Genomic DNA, 20,529 nt, shown 5'->3' on the forward strand with positions numbered 1-20,529 from the left:
CCCGCTAAAATGAAACTGTAGAGGAGAGCCTACTAAACAAGCCAGTACATGCCGCATACCAGTACTGCCATCTGTTGAGGAGTTATGAAGGTGGAGGCATTACTTTTCATTCAACCCTCTTATATTACTGGAATACGTCTATTGATTTTTATTGAAATTGACAGTGGAGTACTCCAATCTCACTGAAATTCCTCTAGAACAAATCCCCCAAGTTGTTTTTGTAAATGCTTTATCCCTGAACAGACTGTAGGAAGAAAATATTTCAAAGCTGTCAAGGGCAGAAAAAGTGGGAAGAACTGGTACATTTTACTTCTATCCCAACAGAACGGTTGAAAATACGTACTGGTATGACTGATAAACCAAGAACTGTCAACAAATAGTTCAAGCACTTAAATCAGGCCCCAAACAGCTTCAGAGGCCTACCAAATTTCAGTCAAGAAGTAGGAAAATAATCAGCATATGTAGTGTTTGAGTTTTAGACTGCAACTTTTAAGTAGGGATTCAAATTCTGGTCTCCAATCACAGAAACCCACTAGATGTGACCTTTGTAGTTCACACTCTTTCAGTCTCATAGGAAGGCAAAAGTAAAACCCAAGATAGTTTTATCTTAGCATCACCATAAGTCAAAAATAATTTGAAAGTACACAAGAAAAAACAAAATTTTAAAAAATGTTTAACCGGTGTGGAAAAGCAGCGATGGTCCTTTCTGAATATTTTATATACATTTTTCAGTATAGTATTACCTCGATAGCCATGGGGGATACATTTCTGAACTCTGGAAACAGAAAATAGTTGAGAACAGCAAATTCTATTGCAGTGAATGACTTCCCCAGGAAGTTACCATAAAGTTGCCTGGGACGGTGTAAAACATTTCTAGAGAATCTCTCAAGGTCTTCCGGGGAAACTATAACTTCCATCAGAAGCATATCACAAAATCACCCAAAGAACCTAGGAATTTCCTAGAGATTACATATTTTGTTGGATGTGAGTTGGTGAAACTGTGGGTACAGGGATCAATCCCTCCCCCCACCTCTTGAATGGCAAAAGAGCAAGGCCTGTTTACTTCATTGATAGAGGATTCTCCACAGAAACCCCATGTGTCATGATCTAATGTCCAGGTTTTGGATTATTATGTCTACCAAGGGCATGTGGTTTATACTACTGTTATCCTTATGAATGGGTAAAAATCCTTCTATTATAGAATTTCATAATTGTGGGAATGAAATCTGACCTTTTGAAGACTATTCAATATATATGTATGTGCCTTCAGGTCATTTCTGATTCATGGTGACCCCAATATGTCCCTATATTAGGAGTATTTCAGCAAGATTGGTTCAGAAGGGGCTTGCCACTACCTTCTGTGGTTAGAAGAATGCGATTTTCCAATGCCATACATTGGTTTCCAAGGCTGGACATTTGAACTCTGGTTTCCCGTGAAAGTCTGTTCAATATACTGTTATCAGTATATTTTAGACCAAGAACTGTTTAATAAAGGAGTTACACTATTGAGCCACTTTTTCAAAATCAGTAAAACTTTATTCTATTTCCATTCTTCGCCATTAACAGAAAAATTGGAGAAAGCAATGTTTGTTTTACAAAGATAATGCATCTCCCAGAGAAGAAAAACCCTAAATTGAGAATAGAGGTAACATGGGAAAAAAACACAGTACTGCCCTCTATTCAAAGAAAATAACTCCTGATCTTTTTTGGTTAAAGTAATACTTAGACCAATCATTCAGTTTGCTTGCTTGATAAAGTGTGGCTGAGGGAGGGGAGGGGAGGAGAAGGGGCCTGGAGGGAGAAAAAAAAAAGCACACAGACATCAACTATTTCACCTTGATGAAAGTCTCAATACAGCTATGGAAAGCCTAAGTATTCTTTTACAGTACACTGGGTGCTGGCTGCAAAAAGAAAAAAATGTATTCACTTCAGGCACAACTTTTTAAATTTTTAATCAGTAAAATAAACTGGGTTTAGAAGCTGCAGTGTTCTAAGCAGCAGCAAATTTGTGCATTGTTTTAAATATCTTTAAGTTATCACACTGATGGCACACCTTATCCTCATGAAATTCTGCACTGTGCATGCTAATTGCAGATAATTACAAAAACTATAAGTCTACTCTGGAAGATAGCTTCAATGAGATCTAGGAGATAAACTTTGCTTGCTATATGGACTTGAGTTTAAATGAGACATAAAAAACATTTTAACATTTGGCCATCAACTTAAGGAACTGGTTTGAGTGCTCATACAGGATTCTACGTAAAGAGTATATCCATCCTTATATGGTCCTCAAAACTGGAGGAGAATGAACAGGAAGTGAACCTCCCCCGTCCTGGGGAGGGTAAAGCAACTGAGAGCTAAGGCATAGTAACACCTTGGCAGAAGTGAATTAAGGAAAATATATGTATATTATATATATATATAATCTTTTCAGTGCAGAATTTCATAAGGTCTACCAGAGTAGAACTGTCTATAATGTTCACTTAAAGAGGCAAAATAGACTTGCAGTTACCAGTTGCGTTAAATGCACCATTCAAAAAGCTTCTAAAACGTGATACTATAAGGCGCCACCTTATGTTCTTCAGGATGCAACTGTGCATATTTTAAAACTGTTTCATAAATTTATTTTTTAAACATAACATGAGGAAGATGTTAAAACGGATGTAATAGCTCCTTATAATTTGGAAGGGGTGAATATGGGGATATTCAGAACCCTTCACCAGACCCCCACCACTTGCTCCTACGTAGTTATTTGCTTTGAGGCCAGTTAGTCAATCACACCCGCTTGACGAATCTTTCTCTCTGCACCAAATCCCTGCAATGAAAGAACAATTTCTTAATTTTAAAATAGAACTGGAAATGATGAAAAAGAGCTAACAATGAAATAGTGTCTCACCACTGAGTCAATGTTCATTCGTGTTCTTGTTCTCCACAATCATTTATGTACATCTAATGCTGTCTCGTGCATCCTTCATCCTATTTTGCATTTTACCAACTGTCCTGTTTTATAACCTTGCCTCATTTGAATCTTTTCACCCATATTCAAAATTGCTAATAATGCTCCCTTGGCTTAGCCTCAATAGTAATTGCCAGCTACTTATTTCTTTCCTCTTTTCTTCCAAATTAACAGGAATTCCTTTTTACACATCCCACAATGATTCTTCTCCTTCAACAGTATTCTCAGGACTTGACAAAATGTGCCCAAGCTTGTTGTATGTATTGCTGACATTCTTGTTAAAAATCACAACACACTTTTCCCTAACACTTCTAAATATTGGTTGCTTTTGCACCCTAAGTCCTTTGGCACAACATTTCATTTAAAATAATCCACATAGCTGTTCTTGTTTGCAGACCCTTTGCTGTATATTGTTTTCTGTTTATCTCAGCTGAGTGATTACTCATTAATAACTGCCCCCTCCACAGTTTTGCTAAACTGAACAGTGCTTCTTGTCATAGACAAGGTTTTTTTTTCAATGGTTTCATCAGCACTCAACGGAATTTTTAACTGCATGCAAACAAGCTCCAAAAATGTATTGCACAGCTCTTTGCTTCTCCATAATGGACAGCTAGTACTGGTAAAATGTCAATCTCATTATAAAAACAAATCACATTTTTACAAAAGTCTGAAAAAACACTGTAGGACACTGTAATGCAATACTGAGGTACCAAAGTGTACTGAATTCTCTGCAAAAAGCAAACAACATTGCAGAAAGAATAAGAAGCTTGGTAGCAGCCTTTAACAACTGGTGTTTCCCAAACATTCCTGTTTTTCCTATACAATAATTTTCACCCTCAGCAATCAGTATTTTTTTTCCCTTTAAACTCTCTCCCCCCCCTCCCCCCCCCCCGCAAAGGATTTTGGCTTTTATTCTTAGCTGCAACCAAATTTGAGCAGCATCTTCTGTTGCACCCTCCACTACCTATTTTATATTTTGTGGAAACATTAAGCATTTTTCAGATTGCTTTATTACTAATGCTAGTTTCTGCTTTCTCATTTGCACCTAGTATATAAGTCACACATGCAGTCAAAGAAATCCTACTCACAATTTTCAAGGAAATAATTGCTCCTAAAATTGAATTTCTAATGTAATTGATATTCTCTTGAAGCTTATTGTTAAGGATCAACTAGTTTACCAGCTTGTTCAATCATTATGGTGACTTTTTATTGCTCTTACCTCTGAGAGCAAATGTCCTATAACATACCTTTGAATTATCCGGTCCCCTTGGCTGACGAAGAACAGTTAAACGAGGAGCACTGGCATCATCCAAATTAATGCTCTTTAAGCGATTAACAAGTCTATCAGGACGTGGAGCAGCTACGGCCTTAGCACCTTCACTGTTAATAGAAAGCAATTAATTCACTGAGATGTGTATGACAAGTATTTCACAGAATTGTAGAACACAAAAGGATCCAAATGTAACGACTTTTAATATATTTTCCTCATGCATTCTAAGAATTACTGCTAAAATTTAACTCTATCAGGGAATCCTATCAAGCCAAAGGCCATTTGCAGATTGATTTTATGACAAAATTCCAAATGGAAATAAAAGTGGTGAAGCAAATTGCAGATTTCTTTAAAACTGGCATATGGACAATAGCTGAAATGCAAAAATCAGGAAACATCCAACTGAACCACAATTGAAAGACATAGATGTTTATTATTAAGATGATTTAAACAACTCAAGATATTTTGTCTTATTACAATTTAAGGCCCTCATCAGGGAATAGACATGATCAACACAACAATTCTCCAAAGTGAGAATCTTCCCGGCATTAAGAACTATATGGCAATATTATTATAGATTAATTTACTCTATTCTTACAACATCACTAAGAATGACAGGCTTTCGGAAGACCACTAGAATCAGAAGTGCTAAAATTGTTTCTAATATCCTTCCATTCATCTGTTAAACAATGGTATTTAACCATATCCCAGTGTGAAGTCAGCACAAGGATAGCTGAAATTTCCCTATGAAGGAATCTGATCTGGATTGCCTACTTTCCCTATTAAAAACAAGCACCAATGTGACCAAGTAATACTAGTTCCTTACCTAACACGCCACACATTACAGGCACTGCATTTTCCTGTGCGTTGATTGAGGATGACAGAAAATTCTACTTCATCACCAGCTTGCAGTTCCACACCATCCTGAACTTCTTTCACATGAAAAAAGAGCTTTTTGCTATCGCCTACTTCATAGTTTATGAAACCAAACTGAAAGAAAAATATTAGATATTACTGATCAGCAAAAAAAATAAAAATAAAAAAATAAAAATAAAAAAGAGTAGTCTTAAAACTTTTCCAGACAGCAACCCTCACAGATTTATACACCTCATGTTCTGGAAAATATCTTAGCCTTTGCTCAACATAAATTCTTTGGATCAGGTCTTCCCTTCTCATGAATGAAATCGAAGAAAATACTATTAAGTACGACAAATCTTTTAACATCAAAATGAAAGTCACAAGCTTGGGTAATTTACTTGTATACGGATCAAACAGTAACCTGTGAAACCTAGCAAGGCTTCCATTTGTGCAAGAGAAATTCAACATCCTAGAAAAATGTGTACCTGTTAAGACTATTTTCCTTTAAGGCAGAGGTCCACAAACTTTTTAAACAAAGGGCCAGTTCATGGTACCTCAGACTGTTTAGGACGACAATGACAGTTCGTTGTTGCTGTGTGCCTTCAAGTTGTTTCAGACTAATGTTTTCTAAGGCAACTCTATCACAGTTTTCTTGTCAATATTTATTCAAAGGAAATTTTCTTCCTCTGAGGTTGAGTGTGACTTGTTTAAAGGCACCCAGTGGGTTCCAAGTACCTCTGATCACAGTACCCTAAACACGGCTGATCTCGGGTTGAAAGCCACAGCTAGAGGTTCAAACTTCATGATTTCCTTCCCTCTCTTTTTCCTACCTACCTTTCTTTCTCCCCTTCCTCCCTTCCTCTGTTTTGGAGAGAGCATTTCCTCCCTTATTTTGGGGGGGAGAGGAATAGAGAAAGGAAAGGAGATTTAAGAAGCAAGAGAGCGATGGAGAGGATTCCTTCCATTTTGGAGGTAGGGAATAGAAAAGAGAGTTAAGGAGCAAGAAGATAGTAGTGGTAGTGGCAGGATGCAGATGGTAGTGGCGGCAGTACACTAAAGCTTGGGGGGGGGTGGGGTGTGTGGATGTATTGCAGAGCCTAGACTTATTTCCTTACAATTATGTCTTCTATATATATTGTAATTCTGAAAAATAATGTTTATGGCTTAGTGCTAGGGAACCTCTGGAATGAGAAGTTTTTGCCTTTGCCATTCCAAAGACTTATCAACCTTGTGGAAGAATATGCATTTTACTTTTAGAATGTTCAATTCTATGTAGCCTGTACAATTTCTTATGAAAATAGATTTACTGGCATGTTGCATCTCACCATTCAGACAACATCAACTCCATCTAGCACTGCAATTTGTTCTTAAGGCAAGATGAGTGGACTAACAACACTAGAATCACCACTACCTGATCTCTCTTATTATCCATAATATATTTGTACATTGGTTAAGAATGTTTGCTCCCTGATAATTCTGTATTTTTCTCAACTCTAAAGGATCTAGTAGAAATTACATCAGATCAGGCTTTCAGGAATCAAGTCTCAATTGAACAAGATAAGCTTTAAGCGAATGATGCATTTTTTTTTACATAATTGCAATTGCAAGTAAGCATCCACTGACCTGATCTTTCACACATTCAACAGTAGCTCTACGGAAAGGCGTAATGTTGCAAGCCATCGTTTGAGCATTCTGACCAAGAATACAAAGCTGGAATTTCACGGTCTCTCCTTTTTGCAGACAGTCTCCCTTGTTTGCCATGCCAACTATTCCGAAAGGATAGACTTCACCTTTCATTTCTCCTAGAGACGGGAACAAATAGCAAAGAGGTGCTGTCAAGAGATCCCAACATAAAGGCTTTTGCAATAATCAAAATAATTAAACCACATTTTACTGATTTATTTTCAACAAACTACAATAATTCCTCCACATTAATGGTTCAAACTGGCCAATTCGACTATTTATGGATAATTTGCTTGTGTCCCAGCAACTGTCCCTTTTGCTAGTACCTGGCTGGAGAGAACAGCAACATCTGAGTGGAAGTCCTGGACGGCACCAAGCACATTTTCATGCTGGGCAAGGTGCCTCAAGAGACAGACTGGATTGTGAAGTGAGGATTGTAAGTCCCTATTTAAAATGTCATAGGGCAGCTGTGGAGGTGGTATTTAATTTAGTGTGTTAAATACAGTTTGGAGGGTCTTACAGATACTCAGTTTTTTTCCCATCTGCAAGAGTCCTGTGCCCCAACCCCCACAAATATGAAAAACTGACTGTATAGGCAATTCCTACATAGAGAGGGTACTTATTAGGTTTTCTGACATTGGGGGATGAGGTCTGGAAATTATTTCATAAGTGCCAAGGGACTGATAATCATATTTTTGCCCACTGGCTATAACCACATCTTTCTTAGTAATAGTAGAGGAATCAACACTTTAGAGCAGCACTGCTGTAAACCAGACAACAACTCACTGAAGTGGAACATTCTATTGTTAAAATTACGAGGCACACAACTCACCATCTTCCATTACTTCAATCATTCCCTGGTATTCAGTCTGGGTTGGATCTACACTCCTGAGAGGGCGAATTACTTTACCCGTGTAAACAGTTGGATCAGCTTCATCCGTGATGCCATTCACTACAAAACAAGAAATTACAAATTTTCATGGAAACTCTTGGGTATTAAAAGTAGCAGATTGCATAACACTTCAAGCACAGCCGATTAATAAAATTGAATAATATAAAAAACATATAAAGAATCCAAATAGTAGTTCAAGTCTGGTACTTTAAGAAAATTTGAGACTACGTTTTCTGAGAACTGGCTGTCCATTCTTATGCTTCATAATAACTTATTGGGAGAAACTTTGGAATCCATTGTGTAGCTCCAAATTTGCAACATGGTTGCACTTCAGATTTTACCTTAAACAGAAAAGGCAATTTACAAAGATCGACACTAACAGCTTTCCTTCCTAAATTGCACTTTCCTTCCTCCAAACAGGCACACAGTAAAACTAACATTATTATATCACCTAATAATACAAATCTAGTTCTCCCTGGGTGCAAAAATTAATGTTGGAAAGATTTTTAAATTCTAAAATGGCAAGTACTTCAATCATTTCTGAAAGCTCAGTATTTGAACCACATGGTACAACCTCTCTATTTCCGACTAATTACAAATACTGTGATGGAATTCTGCAATTCTGTTTTGTATTTACAATTCTCTCATAGATCGTATTATTTCTTCTTACACTCTGACTTTAGCTAGGATTCCTTAGCCTATAAAGGATTATGTCTTAACAGCATTCAGGGAGGACAATTCTCAAAAAGAAGGAAATCAAAAAGACTTACAGTGAAGAGGCCATTTTTTAAATGGATGCTGCACTTTAAAAATGCAGGAGAAAGTTGAAAAGACTCAAAACAAACAGCCAGAGGCTACCATTTGATCTGTTTGATCTGCCCATTGTCTATTCAGTGATATATACTATGCATATTCAAAAGCGGAATACACGTTTATAATTTCTTTAATTTTAAAATTTGACATCCAGACTGCAAAACCTATTTTAAATTACCTGTGCTTAATATCTAATAATCTATATATATAAAATGCTCTGTGCATAATGAGTACCTTAAAAACAAAAGAACCAATGAACGAAATCACACCAAATTTGGCAACAAAACGTCTCACAACACAAGGAGTAACCATCACTCAAAAAATTATGATTTTGTCATTTGGGAATTGTAGTTGCTGGGATTTATAGTTCACCTCCAATCAATGAGCATTCTGAACTCTGCCAATGATGGAATTGAACCAAACGTGTCATACAGGACTCCCATGACCAACAGAAAACACTAAAAGGGTTTGATCGCCATTGACCTTGAGTTTGGGAGTTGTAGTTCACCTACATCCAGAGAGCACTGTAAACTCAAACAATGATGGATCTGGACCAAACTTGGCACAAATATTCTATATGCTCAAATATGAACACAGATGGAGTTTGGGGAAAATAGACCCTGACATTTGGGAATTACTGGGATTTATAGTTCACCTACAATCAAAGAGCATTCTGAACCCCACCAACAACAGAATTGGGCAAACTTCCCACTCAGAACCCCCATGACCAACAGAAAGTGCTTAAGGCCATCCAGTCCATTTCCCTTCACCAAGGCAAGAAAACATAATAAAAGCCCTCCTAACAAAGAGCCATCCAGCCATAGAGATATATAGATATATATTATTCATACACAGATATAGTATCACAGATTTGAAAGGGACCCCTAAAGAAGAACAATTGTATGTTGCATGTTCCCAAGTAGGCAAACCAGACAATCTCCACATCAACACTGACAAAGAGATAACAAGAAATACTATTTCTCCACAAGCATAAAGAAATTAAATATATAAGAAACAAACATTCTCATTCCTTTATTTTCCAGATCACCAGACTGGGCCACAGCAACACGTGGCAGGGGACCACTGGTAGATTATAAAAACTAGAGTGTCACTGGAAACTTTGACAAATCTACATTTATCCCAGGTTTGTAAAAGTTGACTTGAGCAAATTAGCTCCTACCAATCTGAGGATTTTCCCCTTATTCATTGACTATGAAACTGTTCACCTATGCCATGTTTTTCCCAGCCTAGTGTAGGGCTGGAAACCCCATGTTATCTATGAACATATACCCACATTAACAGCAATATTCCCTTATGAACCTTCCCTAACTGGAGTGAAATCAGCACATTCAGGTATCTAATGCTAATTTCAGATGCAACAGGAAATTAATTTTTTGCTGGTTCAAAATTTAAGTAGGTAAGTTTGTTGTTTTAATTACAGGGTATAACAAACAAAACACATATATGAAATACAAATAAAACTTTGAACATCAGGTCCTACAAGTCTTGGGCTTGTATACTGTCTCCTATGACTCTCTTTCATATGGTAATGAACATTAAATCAAAACCCTCTTCTCAGTTTCCTATGGCATCTGAACTCAAATCTGTGGACCAAGAGCACTATGGTTCACAGAATAATACAGGTGGGAAGTACTGCAAGGGCATAGAATTGAGTGCATTCATGTAGAGACAGCGAAGATCATAAATGCACTCTATTTTATGTCACTATTTTGTAGTGCGACTATTCTACTTCGGTCAGACCTGGAATATTGTCCACTTCAGTTCAAAAAGGGAGTTGGATATGTTTTGCTTAGAAAAGAACAAGAGATGACATGAGTATTATTTTTAAATACCTGAATGGGCATCATGTAGACACAGACAAGAGCACAAACCAATGGATTAAAATGACAAGAAAAGGCATTCCACCTAAACATTAGGAAGCTTACTGTAAAAGCTGTTTGACAATGAAAAAGACTATCTTTAAGGAGAAATGAATGGGTATCTTTCAATAGTGCTGTAACTGTGTATTCCTGCATGGCATGGGGGTAGACTGAATGGTCCTTGGGACCAATTCTATCATGTTATGAGACCTTTTGCTGATAAGATTACTTATGCTTTCTGCTCTTAGCTATGTAATGTATAAATGGTCACAGAACTGAAGGGGGGGGGGGGGGCTCCCTCAAGAAACATCTATCACCTAGATGTTCATTACATGGATGTTCCAAAGTAGTTTTGAACCTAAGTGCACTCCCAAGAGCAATATAGTGGCTTGAACACTGGACAACTACTCTGGAAACCAAGGTTATAATCGGCACTTGGCCATAGAAACCCATTGTGTGATCTTAGACAAGTTACATTTTTTCAGCCTCAGAGGAAAGCAAAAGTAAAACCCTTTGAGTAAATCTTACAAAGAAAACCCCATGAAAGGTTCTTGACTTAGGATCACTGTAAGTCAGAAATGACTCAAAAACACAACAACCTTATAAGAATTCGATACAATAAAGGAAAAACAGTCTTACCCCAGAAATGGCAACTGCTACGAAGTGATCCTCCATGATTTATCAGTTTTGCTAATACATAAAGTAGCTCAAATCAAGTAACAGCCAGCCAGTCTCATAACTGTCACTATCAAGTACACCAAATTCTCTTCCCAAACTCTGGGAAAAGAAACTTCAGATGGCTCACCTGCATGTGTTTTGTTCACCTTCTCTGCACTGACTTTGTTTCCTTTGCCTTTTGATAAGCTGTATTCAACCATGTCTCCAAGTTCCAAGCTATCGATATCACCGCAGAATTCACTGCAAAGTTACAGAGAAACACTGAGAATGAACAAATGGGATCAAATAACTAATTTGAATAATAATTAAGCCATCTTTATTTTAACAAAAATCAACTCTGATACAAATACAAGAATGATTGTGATGTCATTTTGTTTTCAAGCAGAATACGAAGTATTAGCATTAAAAAGAATTCATGAAAAAGCCCTACGCCACATTCATATTATACCCTCCTCAATAAAGATGGAAAATAACAGACTTTCCAGGACAATTCTTCCCACATATTACAGTTCACATGACAAACAGCATTAGCAGGACTCAGCTCTGTGTGTGTGTGTATATATATATATGTGTGTGTGTGTGTGTGTGTGTGTGTGAATGTTTCCTCAGATAGCATTCACATTTTACTATTGTTGAAGTCTACATAAAGAAAGTACGTTTTAAGAACAATGGCAGAACAAAATATGTTCTGCTGAAAAAAATCAATTTCTGCAGTCAAGATAATTCATGGTACATATACCTTTAATTTGCAACTGCAGTAATACTGTCTGATACTAAACTATTGCTCAGGTGTAGAACTCACAAGCAACACATGTATAGCAAGTGTTAAAATCTCAATCAGACGGAAAAAAATTGATTCTTTACAGCTCTACAATATACAACTCTAGTAACAACCAATCTAATAAAGAATTCTGTTGTATAGAAAACCGCTATTTTATTTTCTAGGATAGGTAAGTCGGAAACTCAAGATTTTATTTTGCAGATGCTCCAACTGAGCACTGTCTCATCTCTTCCACAGTAGAAAGTACACAGATCCTTATTTGCCTCTATGTGTATAGAAACTGTCACTTCATCTGGGGATCTGGACACCAGTTCAAAACTGGTGTCCAGATCATAAGAAACATAAAATAAAGAATCAGAAATGTCTTCTTCTAAAAACCATATACGTGTAGAAACCATTTAAATTAAGTGCCTACTGCAGCAAACAATCTTAAACAAGTTTTGGAAGAAGTAATCACATTCTAAAAATCCCATATAAACCTGGATATTCACTTCAACTGTGCATTCAGCCCATCCATGTGTCAAACTAGGAATCCTTTCACATTATACAACAAGCACTAGGATTCCGTTCTAACTGTCATGTATGCCCCCACTGTAAGCTTGGGTTCTGTGTCCTAAGTTTCTGGCTGAGACTTCTTAAAACTCTTCCCCTCAATTAGGAATTTCCAGGATTCCATACAACAGAAGTGCTGCAGTTAAAAGTGGAATCATAGTACAGTAAATGTGTAGTGTGAAAAGATTTCTAGTGAGGGAGAAAATGCTCCATCTGGCTCAAGAGATGATTTTTTTCCCATGGTGTTAAAACAATATAGATATTCCTTCAGTGCATCAAGAGCTTTTGGACCATTGCCAGCAACCACTGGAAGTATCCCGAATAATTGAGCTGCTGTATTAACCATGCAGAAGGTGTTCCAAGTCAGCCCACATTTCTACTGCAATGTATAGACTTTACTGCAGCCGCTTGCCTGTAATGGAAGAAGATCTCCTTATCGTGATTAGCTGTTTCAATAAATCCAAAGTTATCCTTTAGAGTTGCAACATATCCCAAAAGTCTTTTTGAAGTGTAGTTTCTACCAAGCATTCTGACAGATGTAGCTGTTTGCAACCCGGTTCTCTTAACTTCACAGACTGTAAATTCAACCTGCAAGAAAAGCATACAATCTGTTACAATAGCTGAGCGTATTTTAGAAGAATTTTGAGAAAACACATGCAACCCTAATTCAACATGTTACTTGCCCTACTGTTCATAGCTGAAAACAGTGTGTAACAGATTTCTTCTATACGTTTCTTTACCTAAGCACCCAGTTCTCACATAATCAAAAACCTCTTATGCCATTAAAAACTTATCAGGTGGCAGCTAATGGAAGCTAACTGCCTTGCCTTTCTCATCTCTAACCAAATACACTCTGTTGAAATCTAACCCCTTCTACCATCAAAGTTTGATGGCAGACAATTTTCAAAACAGATACAGAGCATTTTGGCCAAGTTTCATAAACAGCAATTATAGCTGCTAAAAAGCCCTCATGTAAGCATCATTCTCAATATACATGATTGTTAAACACCTATATAAATATGCTGAGAAATTATTAATCCAAGTAGAGATAGTGATGAATGAAAAACTACACACTAATATTACTGTAAAATAAGAAACAAAAATGTGAAGCATTCTGTATCATGACATTGCCTTATCTCCTATTTGAGGTGAAGTAGATCCTTCCACATCTTTAGCTTGGTAGGGGATGGTCAGCTTCTCCCCACAATCTTCGTAAGCAATTATTCCCTCTTCAGCTTCCTAAAAAACAAAGGAAAATTAACTATTTACCTACTTGATACACAATTCCATTGACAACTTACCTAATTGACACCAGCTTCATATATTTAGTGACAAGAAATAAGATACTGTATTTTATCACATAATATTTGCAACTTTGCCCCCAATTTTGAGTGCTGGGTGCAACTATTATGTGGGGAGACGGGGGTGGTTGAGTGCCAGTGAGTGAGGCTTCCCTCCCCATGCATGCTGGCTGGTAGAACTGATGGGGTTTCCTCTTGCTGCTGGCAGCCGAAGGAAACCCCATAGGCTTTGTTCATCTGCCAGCCAGAGCTAAGATGCCTCCCTCGGCTGCCTCCCACCTCTTGTGGGTGCCTCTCGGAGATATGGGGGATGCTCCAAGGCAAATGGGCAGGGGTGAGACTATTATGCAATGCACGCTAACCAGGACCACCAAAGGAGGGATACGACTATTGTGCAATGGCAACGATTATACAATGAAATATGCTAAATCATAATACAGTTGAAGGAACTGATCAATTTTCACGTGGCCTACTTAAAGACATTTGTATCTTGCTCTTCTCACCCCGAAGGAGACTCAGAGCAACTATAAATCTTATTTCTAAGAAAATATAACATTATAGTGGCTATTTCAAATCCTAGATTTTTCGTGTAATACAGATATATGCTGTCATGTTTCCAACAATTTATTCTATAGAGATATGGAAAACAGAACTGCATTACCTTTTCTTTGCCTTTATTTGGGCTAGTGGATTTGGCAGAAGTGGCTTCCTTTTCTATAGTGCCCACAAAACGATGATCTGATTGAGTGTGGAATGAAACAGTGCCCTTTGGAAGTTTCTTAATCCTGATAGCATGATTTCTTTGAGCAGACAACATATCCTTAAAAAGAAAGACATCAAAATTGTTAACTTAAAACAACAAACGAGTTGATAGCAAAAAATTCCCAAAAAGTTTTACTCACAGGGACCACAGTAAATTCTACTTCATCTGAAATATGGAGCTGGTTGCCATCTAGAATTTCACTGAAGTGGAAGAACATGCGGGCATCTCTATCAACACATTTAATAAAACCAAAGCCATCTCTCATTGCGGCAATCACACCCTATGGATACAACATACAGTCATCACTTTAAGATACAGCGTTAAATAAAGTGGAAAAGACAGAAAAAAAAAAGAAAAGTCATGCTGAAGGTGAAGCATATTCCCCCACTTAAGTTTCTGTGAAGCCTTTTTGTAGTCACAATTTATTTATTTACAGTATTTATATACTGCTTTTCTCCCCCCGAAGGGGACTCAGAGCGGTTTACACATAAGTAATGGCAAAATTCAATGCCAGTACAAACAATTACAATTATATACCACAATTAGACATAAATCAAATTCAAACAAAACATCCATAAGCAATAAAACAGTCATTAAAACAATAAAACAAAGGTTCATTAGTTTAATAAAGGCATAGGAAATCAAGCTATGTGTGAACCATAATGCTAAACTAACTCTGTCCAAGGTACATGTTTTTACTCTTCTCTCCCAGCCTCAAAAGTGGGCTACCCCTGTAATGTGGAAATGGGAAAAAAGGTATGGAAGTATGCAAAATTGGGAAGTAACATCACCTACTAATGGAGTAGGAGAATACAACTGTCCCCAAAGAATCTAAAAAGAGAGAGAACAGCCCACCCTCACTCATCAATCTTCAAAGGTACTTGTGTGGATCTTTTACATCCTCCTATCCTACCTGCCCACATGTGCCTACCTGGCTACAAAAAGAAACAAAGCCCACAGGTAAGGATAAAATGCTCTTGGATCGAGAGTTCCTTACAAAATTCATTCCCAGACCTGTTCTATTAGGCCTTAACAGAACATGTGAGCTCCAAAGCCCCCTCATCCTCCACAGTGAGGTCCCATTCTGATGCAGGCAAAAGGGAGAAGCAGACAGGAGATGAGGGAGCTCCAAAGCCTCCGCCTCTTCACAGCATAAGGATGGACTGAGAAGCTCCATCCTTATGCTGGGAAGAAAGCCAGAGGGTGATCTGGCCCTACCCTTCCTGCTCTTGCTTCTCCAGCCCTCTGTCACACCCCCGCTCCTGGGCTTGCCCCACACCAGCCCCACCTCCTTACAGGCCCAACCCCAGCCCCGCTTCCTCCTGGGCCCACCCTGTCCACCCTCCTGACCCAACCTTCCATCCCAGCCCAGCCCTCCTGGCCCGGCCTGGCATGTGGCCCCAGGGCAAAAAAGTTTGCCCATGCCTACCCTTGTGATTCTTCCTAGCATCTTCCGATTCAACATAGTGACCGGAAGGCATGACTAAACTTAAAACTGCCAGACCCCGCTTGCTCCCTTTGGTGAGACAGTACTGGTAAGTCTATTGCCTTTTTAAAAAAAATTCTTAACTTTAAAGAAGTCTTCTCTGAGTTAATTATTTTCCATCTTGCCACCATGACTTTTGAAACTTGAGCAACACCTAAGGGGCTTTCCATCCATATCAGTCTCACTAGAAAAAAAAAATCTTCACCACAGACTCTGACACCTATTCAGAGTTACTACTCAATACAAAACATAATGGCTAAACCTTTTTTTCTAATGCTCAGCTTTATAGCGTGTAAGCTTGAACCTAATTTTGATATTAGTCTGATTTGGAATTTTAGTGTCTAGCCTTGTTTGGGTTCAAATAAATATTCCAATTGTAGATTGCTTGCTCGACTCTCCTAAGAATGCTCAATGGGCACAGCATGACCACTGACTTTGAGGAGAGAAAAAACAAGGGAGAGGAATAGTATCAAATTATAAAAGGCAACAGTTAAGCTTTGTATCCTATAGTACTTCATGTCTATTGTTCAGGGCACACCGATGTTTCAAGAGAGTTGGAGTTATTCTTTATCAAAAGTAGCTAGAACACTCATTACAAAAATCTGGCATGTACAGTCCTAGGAGTGAAAAAACTATGCGAGTGTACAATATTAAATGACACTTTCCACCTTGTCACTTACATACAGACTGCTTCATCACTTACCATTTCTCTAGCCTCGCTAGTAAATTGGAAAGTATTAGGAAGAACTTCAATATTAGTGGCTCTTTCCAATTTGTCACGCCTATCTGTTGAGATGTTGAATCTAACATGGTCACCTTCCAACAGCGTCACCTTTGATTTTGTATCTTTATCTCCAAATGGAAGCTCTTTTGGAATAACGAAGTCAACTTTTATACGGCCAGGCAGGGGATCATTCTGGTCAAAGCATGAAAGACAAATCAGATAAATTACCATTCTTTTTTATAAAATTCCTTACCATTTCAACTTAGTTTCCCATTAAATCTGAACCCTGATTTGACCTATTCTCCATTACTGCTTTCCCCAAATATTCCCCTCCACCTAGGTCATAGTGCCCAAAAAATATAATATTCATAATCACAGAACCACATAAGAAAGAATCCCTGAAGGTTTAGGAAGACATTGTTACCTGATTTTTGTTGGGTACTTTCGGAATTACTTTGGTTACTGTTCCCTCAAAATGTTCAATGCTGATATCTTCAAAAATAACAGTTCCTTGAGGCAAAAGTCTTACATCAGTTGCAACTTCTTTACCCTATGGACAAAGCAGTAAATGAAACAAAATAATAGTTAACAAAACAAAAGTTAACTGTTTCTGTTAATTATAATGACCAGCAATAACTTGGATGCACAGAAATATTCAATTAAGATATGTAATTATCTTAAGTTATGTACTTATAACTGAAATTTTGTTTATGAAACAAACTCTTACATTTCTGTCTTTGATTGTGAACTCCACATCATCTCCAGGCTGTAAGGCTTCTAGGTCACCTTTAAATTCACTATAGTGAAAGAATATCTCTTTTACAACATCACCCCGTTCAATGAATCCAAAGGCTTCCTAAAAGAAGAACACAAATTTTCAGGAAAGAGAAAGTGCCTTGCCATAAATCCATCCCAATGGTTCCAACTGAAACAAAATGTCTTCGATGGGTAAAAGAATTTAGAAACATTTACATGTATAGAACATGTGAAAGTCTAAATATTCCAAAGGCCTTGGATCCTCTTGGAAGTTAAGCAGAGTAAGCTTTGGTTTGCACTCAGACAGGATACTGCCAATGAGTATCAGTCTCTGGAGGCTACATTTCAGAGGCAGGAACTGTCAAAACTGCTGAGGATTCCTTACCTAAGAAACCCCTATGAAATTCATAAGGTTGCCATGAAGATACATAAGGTAACCCAAAGACACATAAACGCATGGAACATGTGTATGAGACAGAGAAAGTATGAGACATATGTGAAATACATTCAATGCATGGCTTCTGCAAGGCAACATCTAAGTTCAATAGAGCTAACTGTGAAGAACCTTTAAGCTGGTTCATAAGTCTCAGAAGCAAACAGAACCTAGAACAAGTTGATACCATCTGTTACATTCCTCTGTAGTGTTGTTCCTTTCCAAGAAGGGTAAGCAAAGTGCAACTTGTCAGTCATGTGCACCTTACCAAATAATTTTGAGGCCACTGAAGACTACACTAGGGATACCCATATTTTGGAGGGATGTGTGTCTTTTTCACTAAAATGTTCCCAAAGTCCCTAGAGGTCATGGGGGCAATTTTAATATCTTTCTGAGTTCTTAAGCCATTATATATGTAAAAAAAATTATAACATTCTCTCATATAATGATTTTACATTTAAGAATATGGTGAAGTATCCTTTCACTGGGAATCTGCTCAAAATCCCACTTGCAAGGCAATGTGTCCTTCCTAACCTTGCCGGTTGCCCACCCCTGCATTATAACAAAGATCACAGAAACAGAGGTAATAGAGATCACAAAGGCCATCCAATCCAATCCCCTAGATCAGGCTTGCACAACCTGGGGCACTCCAGGTGTTTGGGATGTCAACTCCCAGAAGCCCTGGCCAACTTTTCCAATGGTCAGAAATTCTGAGAGCTGAAATCCATAACACCTGGAGGGCCATTGGCTGCGCAGGCCTGCCCTAGATGGAGAAGTTTCAGTAATAAACAAGAGTGTAACTTCACTTGTAGGTCTTACAGGCAGTAAATTAAGACATACGTAAATGCAAAAATAAAACAAAAAAACTTTACAAACACTGGGAAAACACCCCCAACGGTGTCACAGGGCTAAGTGGGAAATCCCAGTGGGCCAGATTTTAACCCAAGAAGGTCAACCTTGGCCTCAGGATATGATATTTGATCCTAATTTAAGAAGGAATAGCACAAATAACAAGTTATGGTTCTTAATTTTAAGAAATGCAAAGAAGAGAACTGTTACTTACTTTCATGGCACAAACTACTCCTTGACACCGAGCTTGTTTCTTTTTCAAGAGCATAATGTTACGAGCACTTACAGCACCAGTACTAGAGGGGAAAGCAGACAAAGATGAATCAAGGTGAAAAAATTCAGTATCTGACAACAACAGAAGATTACAGAGCCACTTACAGAGAACACTTAAATCCCCCCTTTCTTGTGACATGGTCAATTTTACAAAGGAAACAAGACTACTAGTTTACTTTTAATATAAAAATGTTATAGTTCCACCCCCATCCCCTTCCCAAAAACCAACCACCCTACTGACAATTAAAGAGCTAGGCAGAAGATCACTTGTAGCAAATGTGCTTTACCAATTTTAAGAGCTGTTTTAAAGTACAGCATCTTTAGAAATAGAATGAGAACTGAGAGTACACTTCTGAGTCTGTTAAATAATGCTCAACACAAAACAGTAACAGTTAATTTCTGGAATGCTTTGGTATTTCAGTTAATATCAATTTAGCATATTGTAAGGTGTCAACTTACTGTTTATTTGTATCAATAATAAAATTTATTTTATCTCCAGTTTCCAGCTGAACGTTTCCTTCAACATCTTCAGGGGTATAAGTTAAGTAGAACACTTCCTGTAAATTACAATTTGGTAGTATAAATATTTTGCTGGCAATCTTAAGACAAGAAACTGCAGCATGGGCATATTATATCCTTTTTAGATAAAAATCCTGATATTTATAATTTGGGAAGTGACCAGAATATTTGTTATGTTATTCTTAAGAGTTTCATAACTAAAAAAGTCACAGTAGAGACATCAGGACTTAAAAATTCTCCTTTAATATTTTAATTAGCTTCATTTTAAAACATGAAATTGTGAAAATATTTCAAAATTATAGTCAACACATGAAGTCAGATGTGTTTCTATTTTTGTTGATTAATATTCTTAGCAATGTATGTTTAACTTTTCAAAGCAAGCTTTAACTGTCTACTCTGACAAGCATTTTAGTTTAAATCATATTGGAGGATCAGTCAAAAAGTTTAAGTAAATACGTAAGTTTTACCCCATTACGTTCGTAGCATACACTCCCTGTTGGACTCTGACCCGGGGCAGCTGGAGACTTACTCTCTAAGTTGTGAGGAACAGCACACACAACCTACCAGTCAAAAAAAAATCCATTGCTAATTATTTCCAGAGGCAGCATTACGCATCAGACTGTAAGTTATCTTCTATAATATAAGGGATGCACTTTACAAGTAACCCACAACAGTATGCCATGCTGCAAAGCTTATGTCTCACAGTTCTTCTGCCAAATGTAAGAATTGTTCTTTGTTAGGTAAAACTCTTATTTTTTTTACGTGCTTGTCAAAACCAAGGGGGAAAAATGAAATTTGAGAAAAAAAATATTTCTATGCAACTAAGGAGAGGCATGCTACACTCAACTCTGCCCTTGTCTCTTTGACCACAGCAGATGCAAATGGCATGCAAGTTAAAACTAAGCACGGCCACTAACTTGTCCATTTATTCGCTCTTCAGGTAATGTTTCTGTTTTTATCTTCACCAATTTAATAGCAATTGGTTTTCCAGTTCGCCGGTCAGAAGATACTTCAAATTCAACATCATCTGTAAAGCAAATTAGTTAATTTTAAAAATGCACA

At 37.6% G+C, this 20,529-nt stretch overlaps 1 protein-coding gene across 6 annotated transcripts in view; it reads right to left on the reverse strand.

Moving 5' to 3' along the window:
• Positions 1-1,511: 1,511 nt before the first annotated feature.
• CSDE1 (cold shock domain containing E1) overlaps positions 1,512-20,529 on the reverse strand; it is a 30,514-nt gene continuing 11,496 nt past the window's right edge. For 5 of the 6 annotated variants that reach the window (XM_060772571.2, XM_060772572.2, XM_060772569.2 and 2 more), the window contains 17 exons: positions 20,385-20,494; positions 19,935-20,027; positions 19,408-19,505; positions 18,890-18,971; positions 17,365-17,493; positions 17,062-17,187; positions 16,617-16,829; positions 14,567-14,707; positions 14,326-14,484; positions 13,495-13,602; positions 12,776-12,951; positions 11,158-11,270; positions 7,600-7,719; positions 6,708-6,886; positions 5,053-5,216; positions 4,204-4,336; positions 1,512-2,815 (listed from right to left, as the gene is read on the reverse strand). In XM_060772571.2, coding sequence (XP_060628554.1) covers positions 2,768-2,815; positions 4,204-4,336; positions 5,053-5,216; positions 6,708-6,886; positions 7,600-7,719; positions 11,158-11,270; positions 12,776-12,951; positions 13,495-13,602; positions 14,326-14,484; positions 14,567-14,707; positions 16,617-16,829; positions 17,062-17,187; positions 17,365-17,493; positions 18,890-18,971; positions 19,408-19,505; positions 19,935-20,027; positions 20,385-20,494 — 2,192 coding nt within the window. In that variant the 3' untranslated portion in view covers positions 1,512-2,767. The remainder of the gene's footprint in view (positions 2,816-4,203; positions 4,337-5,052; positions 5,217-6,707; positions 6,887-7,599; positions 7,720-11,157; positions 11,271-12,775; positions 12,952-13,494; positions 13,603-14,325; positions 14,485-14,566; positions 14,708-16,616; positions 16,830-17,061; positions 17,188-17,364; positions 17,494-18,889; positions 18,972-19,407; positions 19,506-19,934; positions 20,028-20,384; positions 20,495-20,529) is intronic. The other variant, XM_060772568.2, reaches the window with a different exon arrangement.

The sequence above is a fragment of the Anolis sagrei genome, chromosome 4, assembly GCF_037176765.1.
Source record: "Anolis sagrei isolate rAnoSag1 chromosome 4, rAnoSag1.mat, whole genome shotgun sequence".
NCBI lineage: Eukaryota > Metazoa > Chordata > Lepidosauria > Squamata > Dactyloidae > Anolis > Anolis sagrei.